This window comes from Delphinus delphis, chromosome 12, assembly GCF_949987515.2.
Source record: "Delphinus delphis chromosome 12, mDelDel1.2, whole genome shotgun sequence".
In the NCBI taxonomy this organism is placed as follows: domain Eukaryota; kingdom Metazoa; phylum Chordata; class Mammalia; order Artiodactyla; family Delphinidae; genus Delphinus; species Delphinus delphis.
The window spans coordinates 26,955,739-26,970,452 of record NC_082694.2 but is presented as its reverse complement, the minus strand read 5'-3'; the positions used below and the strand labels follow the sequence as shown (position 1 = coordinate 26,970,452).

Below are 14,714 nucleotides of genomic sequence, written 5' to 3'. Positions count from 1 at the left end.
AAAGTTCAGGCTTCTTCTTCCATTATGTACAGAGTGAGAAAGCATCCCTGCCTATGTGTGGAGGGGCTTTTGAAAATGTACTGATCTGGTCTGACCCAACTACGATGACCTACTTCTCCTGCCCCTCTTTCTGCCCTTTCCTGGTCACGGCAGGAATCTTTTCAGAGCATATGTGTCTTATAAGAACATTCCGGCAAGTTCACGCTTTTGGTCTGCTCCGAGTTGAGATCAGAGGCAGCTTGGATTTGGGGTTTGCTTTCAGAATTCATGGAAGTCTCAAAGCTCTATTTCTGAGTAACCCCAAAAGCCCCTCTACACTTGGCTGGCTTCCAGCCCAGATCATTCTCCTTCCCTTCATCCCCTGCAGCCAGGCAGATTCAAGCTTGAGAGACAATGGAATTATGGGTAAATTGTTTGCTCACAGTGAGGGGGTCCACCCCGCCCCACCCAACCCAAGCCTCCCTTCAGGCAAGGTCAGTATCAGCAAACAGCTAGCTGCACTCCCCTCCCGGGAACGCAAAAGAGACAAATTTAATAAAAATCTATCTTATTGACAGCCTGACCTACCAGCATGGATCACGTTAGAAATGATGCCCACACACACAGTCCCCATCATGCACAAAGGGCCAGGCTCAGTGGAGCTCCAAAAACCAGTTAAGTCTGTCCAGTGGTGATTCTTTCCCCAAGGGCCCAAAACATCCCCCAAACTAATAACCCCCAGAAAAGCACGGCCGGGGAAAATTCCTTGCGGATTTGAGATTTTCACTGTTAATCTCCTAACTCAATAAAGCAAACACTCCCGTAACAAATTAAATACTTTTATTAAAAGGTCCCCTCCCCCAATCTCTTTGATGTGGGTACAAACCTGCAACCCTCTCAGGGCCTGAGTGTCCACATGAGGGGTTGTTCCCGCCTCCTATCATTTTCTCCTGTTATTCCAAGAAGGCCCAGAACCCACTAGGATTTGCTGATTCTTGTATTCTGGAAACTTTCGAGACCTCTGGCTTCCCTGAGTAGATGGCACAGCCTGTCAGCTGAGGGAAATTCTTCCCATTTTTTGGTGGGGTGACAGGCCCCAAACAGGCCTGGCCCGGAGCACCTCTACTGATGCAGTTTGCCAGGAGGAGCCCCCAGCACGGCTGTCCAGGCCGAGGTGGACTTGCTCACCGATAACCAAACCCTGTCTCTGACTTCTGCAGAGGCCGACTGCTCAGACCTCCAACAGTGAGCTGCAAACCAGCCGGCGGGGGGGAGCTGGAGAGAAGATTAAAGGAGGCTGGGGTGGAGAAAGGAGCTCGAGATAAGGAGGCCTGAGCGGCTCTCCCCCCACTGCTTCCTGCCCCAAAGCTGGCCCTCAAGATGCTCCTTTCTCCATCAACCTGGAATTGGGTTCAGCTGTTTAACTTCTTCCAGCCTCCACTTTCTTCTCGCTATGGGTTTGAGGTCCACTTGGGTTACACTGGGGCCCTTCCCAGGGCTCCTCAAATGCTGTCCTTGGAAAGCCTGCCTTGTGGGGAAACAACCTGGTTTGCAGATGGTAACCCCAGGCCCCTTTAAATTTTAAAGGAGCCTTCTTCCAGAAACATCATTATCTACAGTTTATCGCTTTCATTGCAGGGTCTATAGTGAGCGAGGCTCTATGGATCAACACTCAGAGAGAAACTGGGTATTTCGTCTATGGCAACAATCATGTCTCTGAGAGCCCTGGGGCCTTCTCAGCAAGGGCTCTGTGGGTGCGTACGATAGGCCCTCATGGAAAGTCTGGTCCTGGCAACTATTACCAGGGATTCTGAATGCACACCTTACCCAGGGTCGGGAGAAGTCACCCTCTCCCTACTGGGCCTTGGAGAACGCCTTTCTCAACTTTCCTTCTCTCTATATGCCCACCTTGGACAAGAAAGTCATTTGCCCAGGGAGGTACAAGCCCCTCAGAGGCATTAAGCCACAGTAGCACAGACTGGGCCCTGGTCATTTGAAATGTCCTCCCCTCTCTTATCAGCCCTGGATGGATGTCCTGGGCTCTGTGGCTGTCGCCGTTTATCTCTCACACCGGTTGAATTCCCTCCAGAATTATGTCCTCCCATGGAAATCAAAACAGAGTCCCTGGAAGTTGAAGAAAGGGGAGAGAAGTGGCTGAGAAATTGGAGAAAACATGACGAAGTTCATAAGCACTCGAGTTGGAGAGTCAGATAGCCCTGGGCTAGCAACCAGACTCAGCTGCCTGCAGGCTCTGGCCCTTGCATCTATTTGACCCTCTAAACCTCACTATCCTCATCTATAAAACGAGGATAATATTTCCTGCCTCCTCAGGGTCATCGTGCAGCTCGAATGAGGTGAGCCTGCGAATTGTTTGGCATGTAGTAAGGGCTCATTGAATGGGCTGATAAGAAGAGGCTCCACAGCTTCCAGACAGGGATTGGGCCCAGCCATGAGGCTAGGAATTCATTCCTTCTGAGGCCTGCAGGAAGGCCTGCAGGAAGTTGCTAGTCACTCAATGGCCTTTTTTCTTTTTTTTCTTTTTCCAGGAGAGATTGGAGGGGGAAGCTTGGGAATGTTAAATCCGCACCTCATTCTACAGAAGAGCTACTGAGGTGAGTGAGGTTGGTAGGTAAGAAAAGGGCCCAGGCTGTGATTGGGGCAGCTGCCAGGCCCTGGGTGTCATGGTGGCCCCCAGGCAAAGCCACCTTGGGCACAGCTTGGCAGTTCGTTCAGGCATTCTCAACGGGGGCAATATCAGCCCCAAGGGGGCAAGCATTGGTTCTTAGGAGAGCAAAAAAGTTTAAGATATTACAATGGTTTGTGGCACTCCAAAGCTCAAACCTACCTGACAACATTTAATTTCTTAGCATTTCATTCCTCTCATTAGAAATAAATTTAATTCTAGTTTAACAAAGTTAATTTAAATTTAAAAACTGGGTGGGGGGGACGTTAATCCAAAAAAAAGTTGAGAAACATTGGTATGCTCTGCTTGCAGACTCTCAACTTCTGTCCCAGGGTCCCTCCTCCTCTCACCAGCCCCTCCTGCTGCCCCTACTGTATTCTGCCTTCTCCTTGAGCCCTTGGCAGCATTTGAGGCCGCTGATCAGTCCAGCTCAATTTAGAGGCTGCTCTGCCCCAGGCACTGGGTATGGCCAGTGCTACTCCTTACCCTGATTCTCCCTTGGCTCCCGTGACTTCACCGTGTGGTTCTCCTCCAGCCTTTTGGCTCTTCTCTTCCTTCTACTGCCCCTATATACACAGCTCTCTCTGCTCCCCACGTGTGCCTCCAGGGCTACGCCCTGCTTGTCCTGCCCCAGACTCTGCCAAATCCCTTTGCTTCAGTGCTCACTGGAGCTCCCCAAGTGGGTTTTTCCTGGCACGCATTCTTCTTCCTCCAGGAAGCACTCCTGTCTGCCCCAGCCTGCTTGGTGCTTTCCCTTCTACAACATTTAGTTTGAACCACTTGACATGAAAGGATATATGCCCTTGTGTTACTCTCTCATGGTTTCATGGGTGTCTGTTCTACTTTCCCACCAGGATTTTCATTTCTCTGAGGATGAGACAAAGCCACAAGTTTCTGTTTGCTCCTTAGCATCCAACCCAGTTCTGCCACCAAGAAAGGCAAGCAGGTGGGTCTTTGGGGGCCAGGAAGGGCCCTAGTAGAACTCAAGGTATGAGATGCCACTGGTCAGCTCAGCCTGGGCCCGGGCAGACTGCAGTGGAAAGGCCCCTCTACCTGTCTCCGGGGTTCTGCCTCACCTGGCCGACTCCTTCCACTCCATCTGGTCTCCGTCGTGCTGCAGAGTGTCCATCTCTGTGAAGAGGGTGGGGTTGGGAGCCTCATCTTCCTCCCCCAGGATGTCCTGGAGCTGCTCAGCAGCTGGAGACCCTGCAAAAGGAGGGCAGCAGGTTCTGCTGAGTGCCCCACGGGAGGCAGAGGCCAGTCGAAATGCAGCAGGACCCAAGGGCAAGGGCAAAGTATTCCTCGACCCCGGGCTTCCCTGGTGGCACAGTGGTTGGGAGTCCGCCTGCCGATGCAGGGGACACGGGTTCGTTCCCCGATCCGGGAAGATCCCACATGCTGCGGAGCGGCTGGGCCCGTGAGCCATGGCCGCTGAGCCTGCGCGTCCGGAGCCTGTGCTCCGCGACGGGAGAGGCCGCGGCAGTGAGAGGCCCGCGTACCGCAAAAAAAAAAAAAGTATTTCCTAATTCAGTAAAACGAAGTCCACCCTCTGGGCAAAGCTAGACTCAAGTTTCTGTGGATTGGATGTAGGTGGGATATTCTTCGAGATAAAAGGCATGAAAGGATTTAGTCTGTATTCAGACTCCTGGGTCTTGTAGCTGACACTGAAGAAAGATGGAAAATGGCCAAAGCCAGGGCAGCAGCAAGGACAGGGAACAGAACAAATAAGTGAGGAGAGAAAAACTCTGTCCCAACTTGAGCATAACATGCCCAGAGGGACCCCTTTTCCACTGGACTCCACACACTCAACTCCCAGCGTTGGCCTTGAAGGGTCAATCAGACATGTGAAAGGATGTGCTTGTACCAGTGTGGCACGTGGGCCCACTTTCTTCATGAGCAACCTAACAGTCTATCCCTGAGCTCCCAGTCTGCTTTCCAACTGCCCAGGGGATGTCGCCTTCTGGGTGTCTCTCAGGCACCTCAAGTCAGCATTCTGACGCGGAACACATACTCTTCCCCAAACATGCTTCTCCTGCCTTCCCTCCTTGCCTCCCTCCCTCCCCGCCTCCCTTTCTTCCTCCCTCCCTCCTCCCTCCCTCCCTCTCTTCCTTCTTTCTCTCACTCAATATTTAATGAATGCCTACTATGTGCCAGGCATTGGTCTAGGTGTAGGGAAACAAAGCTGTGAAGGAGGCCCATATATTCTTGATCTCTTGAGCCACTCCAGTGGCAGATACAGACAATAAACAAGTAAACAAATCCATAAAATTCAGTTCAGTGATAAGTAGTAATAAGTGTTCTGAAAAAAAAAAAGACCATGGAGCTATATTAGATAGCATAGTCAAGAAAGGCCTCTCTGAGGAGGGCGTATTTGAATTGGAACTTGAAATATGAGAATGAACCACTTCTGCATACCTGGAAGAAGAGTGCTGCAGGCGTGCCAAAGACCTGAGGTGGGGTGTGCTAGTTAGTGTGTCTAGGGCATGGTGGGCCGGAGAGAGAGAGGTATCACACAACATTGAATGCCTTGGTTAGAGGCATAACTGTCCACCCAACCGCACAGGCTAGACACGCTGGCATCATTCTCACCTCAACTCTTTCCCTCACCTCCACTCCCACATTAAAAGTTTTCGAGAATACTCTCCTTCCTCACCAATCCCATTGCCCCTGCCCTGGTTCAGTCTCTCACTGACTGTCTTTACGCTTCATCAAGTCTTCCTCTTCCTCCAAGCCTCTCTATCCCCTCAGTTTATCATCCCTTTGGCTTTCACTTATTTCTCCATGGACTCCCAATGGTCAATAATTTCAACTACCCTTCTCATCAGTCTCCAGTCTCTTACTCCTTGACTTCCCAATAAAACCAGGCAGCTGATGCCCAAACAAGAATTCACTGGCCCAATCTCCACCTCTTCAAATGTGTCCTGGGGTGCAGGGAGAGGCAGTGTGGTATGGTGGTATGGTGGATGCAAGGCACACGCTAGGCTTTTAATCCATCTAGATGTGGGTATGAATCTCAGAGTTGCTACTTACTCATGAGTGAATTCAGTCTGAGTGAACAGGGTTATTGTCCCAATAAATCAGGTAAGGAGAATAACACGTGACACAGGGCCTGGAATATAACAGGTGCCAATCCCCCTTGCCACCAAGCTTAGCACTCAGGCTCATGAGTCTCTCTGGTGAAAACCACCCAGCTGTACAAATGGGGGGCTTCCACTGTTAACAGGTCTCAGAAGTACAGCCACTTCCATGCCCTTTCCCATGTTCCTCAATGCCACCACTAACTTTTTTTTTTTTTCCCCACCACTAACTTTTGCTCCTCTCTGCAAGCCTCTTGATCTATCTCTTATCCCACATCACCAAGAAAATAAGACCTCCAGGCACGAAATCCATCAACTTCCTCCTTTCCAGTGCTTCTGTGTCCTTACCACTGCTGCAGTCTATCTCTGAACAAGAGTTCTTCCTCTAGCCTATCTCTGGCCCCATCTATTCCCTTCTACTGGATCCTTATTTCGTCAACCAGTCTTTCCTTACCTGGGTCTTCAACTTCTCCCCCTCCACCCTCTTTCTCTCAACCCATAAACAGCTCTTCCTACCATGAAACACCTTCCCCTGATCCTGCCTGCCTTCTAAGCTCTGCTGCTCTCTTTTTCCCTTCTCTCTCCTCAACTTATTGAAGGGGAGGTCTACACTTGCTGCCTCTATTTCCTCCTTACCTAATCATTTCCCAACCTGCTGCAACTGATTCATTCCCACCACACTAAGGACATTGACTAAGGCAGAGATTTTAAACTGGAAGCTCAAAGATGTGTTTAATTCAGCCCTCATAGAGTATAAAAGTTTTTGAAATTGTTGCTAATATAAAGAATTATGAGATTGCATATAAAAATCTAGATTTCTGACTTTTCTTGAAAATTCAGATACTCTGATGACAGTGCCCATGTTCCTACCTGACAACAATCAATTAGAGCTCAGTGATGGATGAGAATACGCATTTTAGTTTTCCACAGTCCCCACTACTCCCTATTATTACCTGCTAATCTCATTTATACTAAGCACCCAGGTTTACAACCCTGCTCTCAGATCTCTCTTGTTCTATTCTCAAATCAATAAGTCAATAAAATCAATCAAACCTACAACACTGTGAAGCTATGGTCTGGCTTATGTCTCTGGGACATGAGTGGTACTGACTGCTCCCTCTGAACTGAAATGCTCTTGGTTCTTATAAGATAGCACTTTCTTGATATTTTTTCCTATCTCTTTGAGGACTCCTTCTCAGTGTCCTTCCCTGGCCCTTCTTGCATGTCTCACTTAAATCTTGATCTTCCCCAGGATTCCTCCTTGGCCTTCTTGTCTCCTCTCTTTCTACACCCCTACTGGATCACCTCACGTTCTTTTTAGTGTCACCCTATAGCCGAGGTTACCCGCGTCTCTAGGTCCTGACTTACTGAGCATTTCCGACTGCCAGCTGGACTGCTCCATCTGGTAGTTCTCCAGCCTTCTCGAGTCAATCTCAACATATTCAAAGCAGCCCTGCCTCCCGTCTTCCAACACCCCAACCTTGCCCTCCTCTGTTTTGATTAATAGTGCTCCTGGCTACCCAGCTACTCTTCTCCAGAGGAGAAGCCTTGGGCTCACTCCTAGAGCCTCCTTCTCTCTCATCATCCATGTCCAATCAGACACTAACGTCTTCCACTCACTTCCTGACTATTTTTTAGCTCTCTCCCTTTTTCCCACCATTGCCACCACCTTTGTTCAGGTTCTCATTATCTCCTATTCCTATCATCGCAAGAGCCACCTACTGCTCCCACTGCCTCTGCTTACCCCATCCATCTCATTCCTTATGAGTTTGCTTTAAGACATTTCAAACATGTTCACATGGCAAACTCCTGGGAGTCATGGTGCTCTTTGAGCAGCACCATAAAATATTGTGCATATGAGTTAGAAATAATTTTACTAGCAGAAAATACTACCAGTTTATCTCAATGGACTGCATTTATTTAAATGGATTTTTATTTCCGAATTTTTCTACTACTTTAAACTTAGTCCTTTTTATTGATTATTGACACTTGCTAGCAGACGTCAAAGGTTTAAGGAAATTTTATAGAAGAAAATTTAACAATTGAACAAATAACCTTATTTTTTCCTTAAATTGGGAGAAGACTATGACTGCTTGATTCTGAGAGGGCACACCAATTCTCCATGAGATCAGCGTTCAAGAACTACTCTTTTAAAATGTAGATTTGGTCACGTTACTCTCCAGGTGAAAAACATTCAATAGCTCTCTATTACCTAAAGCCTAGGGTCTATGACAGGGCTCAAAACATCCCTCATGATCTGGCCCTAACCTGCCCTGGTAGGTTGTCATGTTCCTCCTCCAGACACCCCAGACTCTAGCCACCCTGGACCCTGGATACTCTGGACCGAAGTTACCCTGGATCCCAGCCACCCTGGACACCAGCCATCCTTAAGCCCAGACACTGTGGACCCCAGCCACTCTTGACCCCACATGCCCTGGACCCCAGCCACATCAGACCACACACAGTTCTCTGAAGAGGAGAGCACATCACTCCTTGGACCTTTTGTGCCTACCATTCCCTAAATCTGCAATCCCTTTCCGCCTTCAAGGCCAAATAAGAAGGCAAATAAATGGAACAGTCATGAATTGATGAGACCCGACAGAGAGGGCGATGCCTGAACCAGCCCTGTCTGGGGCATTACCTGCTCCCTGGAGTAGCTGAGCGCTGGGGTCTCCGGCTGTGGACACTGCCTCTGGCCCCAGCCTGTTTCTGCTGCTGCCACCCTGGCTGCTGCCTTCACACGTCCTCTTCCCCACCAGCAGAGCACAACAAACTCACTTTTGTTTCCAGTTAAGCACCAGGGGAGGTGTGGGGAGAGGAGAAGAGGGAGAGGGAAAGAGAGGGAGAGGGGGAGGGGGTGGGGGAGAGAGAAAAGGAATGTATGAAAGACTGAGGAAGTGGAGAGAGGGTTGTATGTGAGAAGATGTAGTAAGCATGAGAGGAAAAAATATTGAGAGTGAATTAAAGATATTGTGAGTATAAGAGAATTTTGTGTGTGTGTGTCTGTGTGTGTGTGTGAGAGAGAGAGAGAGAGAGAGAGAGAGAGAGAGAGAGAGAGAAAGGCAGTGGGGAGAGTGAGAGAGAGCTCTCAGGTTCTCAGGTGCGGTGGAGAGAGAAGGGCTCTGTGGCGGGGGCAGAACCTCCCGCAGGCAGCCGGGTCTCCACAGCAGCAGGGGGTGGCAGCTGCAGGCTCTGAGAGGACTGGCAGAACTGCCCCTTTCCCCCTCCCCCATGGGCCCTTCCTGCCAAGGCTGGGGGCCCAAGGGGAGCCCAGGCACCTCTCCTCAGGCCCCTTTATAGAGGCAAAGGTAGGATTTTCCTTGAGACTCCCCAGGGCCTCCTAAAGTGCCTCGGCTGCAGGTGTCCTGGCCCTTGGATTCTCTCAGCTGCACAGCCCCAGGGTGGAGGTGGAGTTGTAGGGGGAGAGGGGCTGGGGGGCCTCATGTTCCACAGCAACCACCCTTGGTCAGTAATATTCCATGCAGCTGGTTTCTCTCCTTCCCCAGCCTTAAACCCAAACTCCTGGTCCTTTCCCTCTTAGTCTGCTTCTAAGACAAAATGCCAACTATCACTCAGTGGGTATTTTCTGAGAGCCCATGGACAGTGGGAACTGGTCACTTCAGGGTGTGTGGTGAACCCTCCTGGGGAATTATTTTGCTCTGCTAAGAAATTCCTAATCTCCTGGGTTTGGTTCAACAAGTGCTTACTGAATACTTACAATGTGCCAAGGTTGATTAGAGGTCATGAGTGGCTGCGGCTCCAAGGAGCTCTGAACCCTGAATTCACTAAGTCTCAGAGCTGGGAGAGAGCTTAGCGATGGATGAGAGGATGAGAAATCTGAGACCTAGTTTACAGCACAGAAGGCCCCACCAGGCCCCAGGTTAGGACAGCAGTCTGCTGACGCCCTCACCCTGCACTGCCCTGCGCTCCCTTACCATGTCTTCATGCCTGCGGCTCAAGGATCAAGTGTGCCCACTTTAAAGCTGAGAACATAGCAGCAGAGGGTCAGGGCTGTGTTTTTAGGTGTGGGGCCCCAAGCAAATGCCCCCGCCAAGGACTTCCTGCTTTGGTGGGCTCCTTAGCAGGGCAGGGCAGTGAGCAGATGGGCCCCTCTAAAGGTCCCAGGCTCTACAGTTCATACTGCACTGAGGCTGAAGTCGGCCCATTTCTTCCTGAGCGCCACGGGGCAGACCCTGCACGCTACACCGAGTCAGGGGCTGTGGGTGACCTCAAAATCCCAGAGGAACACCCAGAGAGAGATCACCAAGGACGCCAGAAGATTCTCTTTACTCGTGTGGTGCTTTAAGAGCCCAGACATAGGTTCAACTCCCGACTCTGGTAATTACTAGCAGTGGGATTTTGGCAAGGCATTAAGCAATCTTAGCCTTAGTTTCTCCATCTATAAAGTGGGAATAATCACACCTGCTTTACTGGATTGTGGTGGCCATTAAATGAGATGATATATGTGACATGGTTGGCACAGTGCTTGCCATAGTTACCCAGTAAATATCACTAAGATTGATGTCGCCAACAGGTCTGACACTTTCCTCCCTAATAACGGCCCTTTTAAACATTCCAAGGGCTCAATCCTTTTCAGCTTCTAAATACCTGTTCTACCCCTCCCACTCCACCATGAGGCCACTCCCTTCCCTCGGGCCCACAGAAGCCTAGCTCTATGAGCTGGGTTCCTGCATCAGGGTATCAGCGCATCTCTAATGCACTGCGGGCCCTTCATGCAAGTTAATCTGCAAATGAGAAAGGCCACAGATAATAGCCCCTTGATAGCTCACAACAAGAATCACATAGCGATGACCCAACTGGAGGTATGGACTCAGCCAGCAGTTTCTGGGAGAAACCTAACCTCTGCAGGAGCAAGCTTCAGGAAACACACGAAAAGAAGCAAACAGAATCGTGCTTTTACTGGGGGCAGGGAGGGGGGCACCTGTCCAGTCATTAGTTGAGCAAAGCACAAAATCACCGTGTGGACTGCAACCTGCAAGTCTTCAACTCCTAGAAGAGCTAGGAGGCATTTAGCACCACCAGGAAGTCAGCGTGAGGACTTGGACCCAGGGTCCTCAGCTCTGAGTCTTTTCAGAGGTGCTCTCTCTCAGCTCACAGCATGGACACTCTAAATATTTGCTAGGTGAATTTCACTGCTTAACTCATGAGTATAGCAGCTGGGGCTAGCCTCAGCAGCAACAAGGAAATGGAGCTGGGTAGGGAGCCAAGCTCAAGGCCCCCGAGTACTGCGGAGTGGGAGAGACAGAAACTGAGGGCTCCAAAGTCATGCTTGCAGTCATCTGAGGTGGTCTTCAAGAGGGGACTGGAAGACTCCAAGTCATAGTTTCATGGTCAGTAAGGTTTTTTTTTCTAGACAGCAGTCCATAAACTCAAAATATGATCTCTGGGAAGGAAGAGGAGAGAATCTGCAGACGTGCAGTGTTTATGGGAATCCATCCTGTCGTCAGTAGCTTTGGGGTTGTCTGCCAGCCCATACAGTCCCCCACCCAAAGGATGACTCTCGGGTAGCCGTGTTTGTGGAATGCTTGACCTGTGCCCCTTCGCCATGGTTAATTGGACCAGGAGCAGTTAATCAGACACCTGACTCAAGCCTGGAAATTCTGAATTCGGTTTCTGAGATAGCTGGGCGTTTCCTGACGGTTTCTGAGAGAAGGCGCATGTAAAATGGAAGCTGACGGCACAGAGAGGCAGAAAAGGCTACAGAGAGAGAGGAATAAAGCAGACTTACAGGAGAAGCAGGGGGAAGGCCATGAGTCCCAGAGAGGGTGCTCATCCTCCTGCTGAGCCTGGTTGCTTGTTCTTTTGGGACTGTGAGAAATTCCTTTGCTCTTACAGCATAAACTAACTCTCTCTCCCCCCACCCCCTCACTCCCTCCTTGTTCAAGACAGCTCAAGTAGGTTTCTGATACTTGTGATCAAATTACCATATTAATCATGAGTCTCCATTATATGAAATTCTAGGATAGGGAGGTTTTCTTCTGTATACCTTCTCAAAAACTGCAAGTGGAGGGCTTCCCTGGTGGCTCAGTGGTTGAGAATTTGCCTGCCAAAGCAGGGGACACGGGTTCAAGCCCTGGTCTGGGAGGATCCCACATGCCGCGAAGCAACTAGGCCCGTGAGCCACAACTACTGAGCCTGCGCGTCTGGAGTATGTGCTCCGCAACAAGAGAGGCCGCGATAGTGAGAGGCCCACGTACCGCGATGAAGAGCGTCCCCCGCTCTCTGCAATTGGAGAAAGCCCTTGCACAGAAACGAAGACCCAACACGGCCAAAAATAAATAAATAAATAAATAAATTTTAAAAAAACCCTGCAAGTGTAAATGTTATAAAAGAATGTTAAATCTAACTAAAGGGCTAGACTTAGAGGTGATGGTCTTTGTGTTTAGTTCAACACACTGTGTGTCTTTAGCTGTGCAAAAATGGGTGTTGAGCTAAGGTGGGCAGAGGGAAATTGATGTGACTGAAAGGGAGGGGAGTGAGTGTATGTGTTGGGAGGGAGAGGAGAAGCTGGGGGGTGGCTGAAAACTGAGAAGCAGGAGATGTGACGGAACTGGTGAGGGGGAGTGGGGGTGAGGTGGGAGTTGCCAATATGGTAGGAAGCTGAAACTGCAGAGAAAAGTGGCCAATAGGAAATTTCCTGTGACCAGGGGATTTTAAAGAAAGGGGATATCTAGTATCTCACTTTAAAAATTGTGTATCCCGGGCTTCCCTGGTGGCGCAGTGGTTGAGAATCTGCCTGCCAATGCAGGGGACACGGGTTCAAGCCCTGGTCTGGGAAGATCCCACATGCCGCGGAGCAACTGGGCCCGTGAGCCACAACTACTGAGCCTGCGCATCTGGAGCCTGTGCTCTGCAGCAAGAGAGGCCGCGATAGTGAGAGGCCCGCGCACCGCGATGAAGAGTGGCCCCCACTTGCCACAACTAGAGAAAGCCCTCGCACAGAAACGAAGACCCAACACAGCCATAAATAAATAAATAAAGCAAAACTGTCAACAAGTAAAAATAAAATAAACACTAAAAAAAAACATATTAAAAAAAAAATTGTGTATCTCTGCAAGGTAAAACTGCTCCATGGTTCTGAACTTCAAGAAAGTCTGCTGCTCACTTGTATGTGGTATGTGACCAATCTGGGGGAGACCAAAGGAGGACTGAATCCCATGCCTGAGCTGGAGCTGGAGGTGAGGGCAGAGAACAGGTACAGGAGGTGAGACACAGTGAGACTGTAAGCCCAGCAGGCAGGACTTGGAGCTACAGTGATACTGAGACTGGAAGTCGCTGGAAATTCACAGAAATTTAGGCAGAGGTAAGGACACTAACTCTCAAGGAATAAGGTAAATCCAGGTAACATATATGGGTTATAATAACTTTGTATTTATTAGAACTTTCATTGGTTCACTTGCAAACTGAGCTTTCAACCCTAATTTCCCCTTAGGTCTTAAGGTCACTAACTCAGGATTCCCTTCCAATAGGGATTTTTGTTTGTTTGTGCTTTTGTTTGAATGCTATGTTGATAATTCCAGGAAATCCAGGTTTTAAGATGTCAAGGGCAAGAAGAGAGAGAAGAGCAAATACAGGCTTCCTTCAGGAATTTTGAATTTGCCTTTCTGTCTGCCCAACCTCCCCCCACTACACACACACCGAGGTGGGGCATACCTAAAAGGCCTAGGACTATACTCTTTCCCCTTTCGTCCCTCCTGTTCCCCTTTGTCTCTGCTCCTCTCTTTACCACTCCTTCTCAGAAACAAGTTGGTAAAGTAGACAGAGGAAACCACCTCATTTTAAAGCTTCGAACTCTAAAAGAAATCCAATTGTCTTTGCTCCTATGTTGCAAACACAGCCTGTCTCAGGAGCTCCTTAGTGGAGCAGATGATTTAGAGGTAAATTTGTCTTCTGTCCCAACGCTTGCTCCTTCCTCATCAGAAATGGGAAAGAGGGACTTCCCTGGTGGCACAGTGGTTAAGAATCCACCTGCCAATGCAGGGGACACGGGTTTGAGCCCTGGTCCGGGAAGATCCCACATGCCGCGGAGCAACTAAGCCCATGCGCCACAACTACTGAAGCCCGCGTGCCTAGAGCCTGTGCTCCGCAACAAGAGAAGCCACTGCAATGAGAAGTCCGCACACTGCAACGAAGAGTAGCCCCCGCTCGCTGCAACTAGAGAAAGACAGTGTGCAACAGCGAAAACCCAATGCAGCCATAAACAAACAAACAAACAAATAAATAAATAAAAAGAAATGGGAAAGAAAGACCCCATGAAATCTAAAGCCTTTGGAACCATATGAGGCTCAAACACCTGGCCAAAAAATAGCCTTCCTCTCCCTTACTGCTCATCTTGGGGTGGTTTTGATCTTTTAGTGACCCTAGAGTTGTTCAATACTTGGCAAGTAGAAGAAGACCTTAATACTTTTTCACACCCCTCCCACCAGAAGGATCTCATAAGCTTCTCAGTACCAGTGACGGCAGCCAAACCAGATGTCCACTCGTAAAGGAGTGCTTTTATTTTTTATTTATTTATTTTTATTTATTTATTATTTTTGGTTGTGTTGGGTCTTCGTTGCTGCACACAGGCTTTCTCTAGTTGCGGCGAGTGGGGGCTACTCTTCATTGCGGTACGCAGGCTTCTCATTGTGGTGGCTTCTCTTGTTGCAGAGCACAGGCTCTAGGCACGCAGGCTTCAGTAGATGTGGTGCGTGGGCTCAGTAGTTGTGGCTCGTGGGCTCTAGAGCGCAGGCTCAGTAGTTGTGGTGCACGGGCTTAGTTGCTCTGCGGCATGTGGGATCTTCCCGGACCAGGGCTCAAACCTGTGTCCCCTGCATTGGCAGGCAGAGTCTTAACCACTGCGCCACCAGGGCAGCCCAAGGAGTGCTTTTAAATTGGGTTAACAAAGATCAGTTGAAGTAACATATGTCAAGTGCCTGTCATGCACTGTGCACCATGCGAAATACTTCATGTCT

The 14,714-nt window shown here is 49.4% G+C and overlaps 1 protein-coding gene across 1 annotated transcript in view; it reads right to left on the bottom strand.

The window, feature by feature from the left end:
- The window catches only part of SLC4A5 (solute carrier family 4 member 5), a 115,052-nt gene that overhangs the window by 70,498 nt on the left and 29,840 nt on the right, over positions 1–14,714 (bottom strand). Inside the window, exon 4 of the mRNA XM_060027754.1 lies at positions 3,739–3,868. Within this exon, the coding sequence (XP_059883737.1) occupies positions 3,739–3,868 (130 nt within the window). The remainder of the gene's footprint in view (positions 1–3,738; positions 3,869–14,714) is intronic.